Consider the following 2,463-nt stretch of genomic DNA (forward strand, 5'->3'; position numbering starts at 1 on the left):
TTTGTACAGTAATATTGATATATAATATAATGTGTATTGTTTATTTAGTAAATTCTAGTAGTTTAGAGATTTTGATTTTTTTTTGTAAAATTTAAAAGAATAAATAAATGTTACTACACCCAAAAATCCTTTTTTTCAGTGTAGCTTCATTCACTTCCTCAGCTGCCATTGTTAAACTACAGGCAGACTATAACAGCTGATTGGCCTGGGTGAAACTCTGGTGAAAACCATGTCAATGAGAGAAGGTCCAGATGAAGAGAAGGGAGATTAGAAAGACAGTGACCAGGCTCAGACTGGACCAGGACCCAGGATCTAGGTCATGACCTCATCCAGTCCACACTGAGCTGGTAGCTCTGAACTTATTGAGTTCTTCTTAGTTACAAATGTGACATTTTYCTCTGACCATGTGGCTGCAAAACCCAGTCCATGCTCCACATGCACCAGTACACACTGCATCACACTCAGCCTCAGCGATATGATGATGTCATGACTGACAGATGGTGCAAGCTTATGACAGGAGAGCATCTTTGAAAAGAAAATAGCAGAGAAACCGTTTTTCATCTGAGAGTGTAGCAACATAATGACTGAGTACTACAGACTGAAGGAGGTTTCTCAGGTTTCCTGCAGTCTAACCAGGTTCTAACAGGTGTAGTCAGGTCTTTAATAAACATGAAGGGACCGCTCAGTTTCCCAAAACACATCCATGGCTTAGCAGAGAAAAGGTTTAAAATAAGGACCATTTGATAAGAGGTCACCTGTAATTTACAGACAACAGGTCAAACACTGAGTTAAGTGTTTAATCTTCACATTGTGACTCAGATTAAAATWATAATAAAAACAAAACTCTTAGTGGTGAAACTTAGTTTTTACAGGAATTAAAAACTTCTTTTCTACTCCAGATTTTTGCAGTTATCTATATTTGATCCATTTCTTAGAAAGCAATCTGGAAGACATCTGCTGAAAACTATTTAAAACTGACGTAAAGACAAACTAACGTCTTGTGAAAAATAAATAGGCTTATACTGTATGTGAGCCATCAAATCAAAATGAGGATTAAGTCAAATTTAATCAAAATGACCTAATTACATTTTCAGATTCTTGTCTTTAAAAGCTACATTTTGATACCTGGATCATCCTGATATCATAATTAAATCCATATATATGACTTAATTTGTCTTGTTGGTTACAATAATACATAAATATTTGGTCTGAATCCTAATTTTATGTCATTTTAATGAGGAATWTTTGATGTCCTTATAAAGAGGAAACCTCAAATTATATTTGAATATTGAGATTTACCAGAAAAAAAGAAACAAACTTTACTAACTCACAGGGAAAATCTCAACATTTTAAGGTGTTTTTCCTCAATATCAGGTTTTTTGTTGCTACTGCTCAAACAATGCTTCAAGATTTAGTTTTATGATTAAATTTCAGACAGTTYATTCAGATTGATGGGTCACATATTGTTACACAGTATTGGACAAATGTTTTTACTCCTCAGCAGTTCTACAGAAGCATCAAGCTCTAATTTTTCTACATTTAGAAAACAAAATAATTTCCTAAAGTAAGAAAGAAAGATGCAAACTTTACAACACACACATATTGTGACGAGCTGTTGTTGTTCTTGTTGTCCTCCACATGTAGCTCCATAGTCAACGTGCCGGGTGAGTCCACCCTGCGCCGTGACTTCATCCGGCTGCAGCAGGAGAACAAGGAGCGCTCGGAGGCCCTGCGCCGCCAGCAGCTCCTGCAGGAGCAGCAGCTCCGCGAGCAGGAGGAGTACAAGAGGCAGCTGCTGGCCGAGAGGCAGAAACGAATCGAGCAGCAGAAGGAGCAGCGGAGGAGGCTGGAGGAGGTGAGCACCTGACACACCTGGCTCAGAGCTGGCCTTCACACTGTGCTCAGGTTCATAAAGGGAGACCGTATCATTATTTTATTTACTGTTTTTACATTGAACAATAAATATATTGTGTGGTATTTTAAATAATTTCTACTCTCTGGTCTAAAAGAAGTCATTAAAGTTTAATGAAATCAGGGAAACACCTGTGATGTACGTATGTTACACACCTTGGTGTTAACAAATGTCAAAGTCAATTTATTTATACAGCACATAAAAACAACAAAAGTTGACCAAAGTGCTTCACAATTCAGCCAAATGAATAAAACAACAGAGCAGCACAGAAATGTAAACAATAAAATCAATTTAAAATACAGAAAAACATTAAAAACATTATCATTAAAATAATCTCAAACTCTACCAGAATGAAAGGCCAGGGAGTAAAATGAGTTTTAAGTAGAGATTTAAAAGTCTCAACAGTCTCAGCAGTCTGAACACTAAGAGTTAAATCATTCCAGAGGTTTGGGTCCGATCTCCTCTGAACTTTAGTCTGGATCCAGGACCATCTAAGAGGACCTGTTGGACTGAAGTGTGGATGTTAATGAGATCACACAGGTAGGATGGGG

General features: G+C 37.3%; 1 protein-coding gene across 1 annotated transcript in view; it reads left to right on the top strand.

The window, feature by feature from the left end:
* Positions 1-2,463, top strand: part of LOC106531478 (mitogen-activated protein kinase kinase kinase kinase 4) — a gene marked incomplete at its 3' end in the record, with an annotated part of 193,726 nt that overhangs the window by 128,041 nt on the left and 63,222 nt on the right. The window contains 1 exon segment of the mRNA XM_014027356.1: positions 1,645-1,855. Coding sequence (XP_013882810.1) covers positions 1,645-1,855 — 211 coding nt within the window.

This window comes from Austrofundulus limnaeus, unplaced genomic scaffold (assembly GCF_001266775.1).
Source record: "Austrofundulus limnaeus strain Quisiro unplaced genomic scaffold, Austrofundulus_limnaeus-1.0 Scaffold640, whole genome shotgun sequence".
Lineage (NCBI taxonomy): Eukaryota > Metazoa > Chordata > Actinopteri > Cyprinodontiformes > Rivulidae > Austrofundulus > Austrofundulus limnaeus.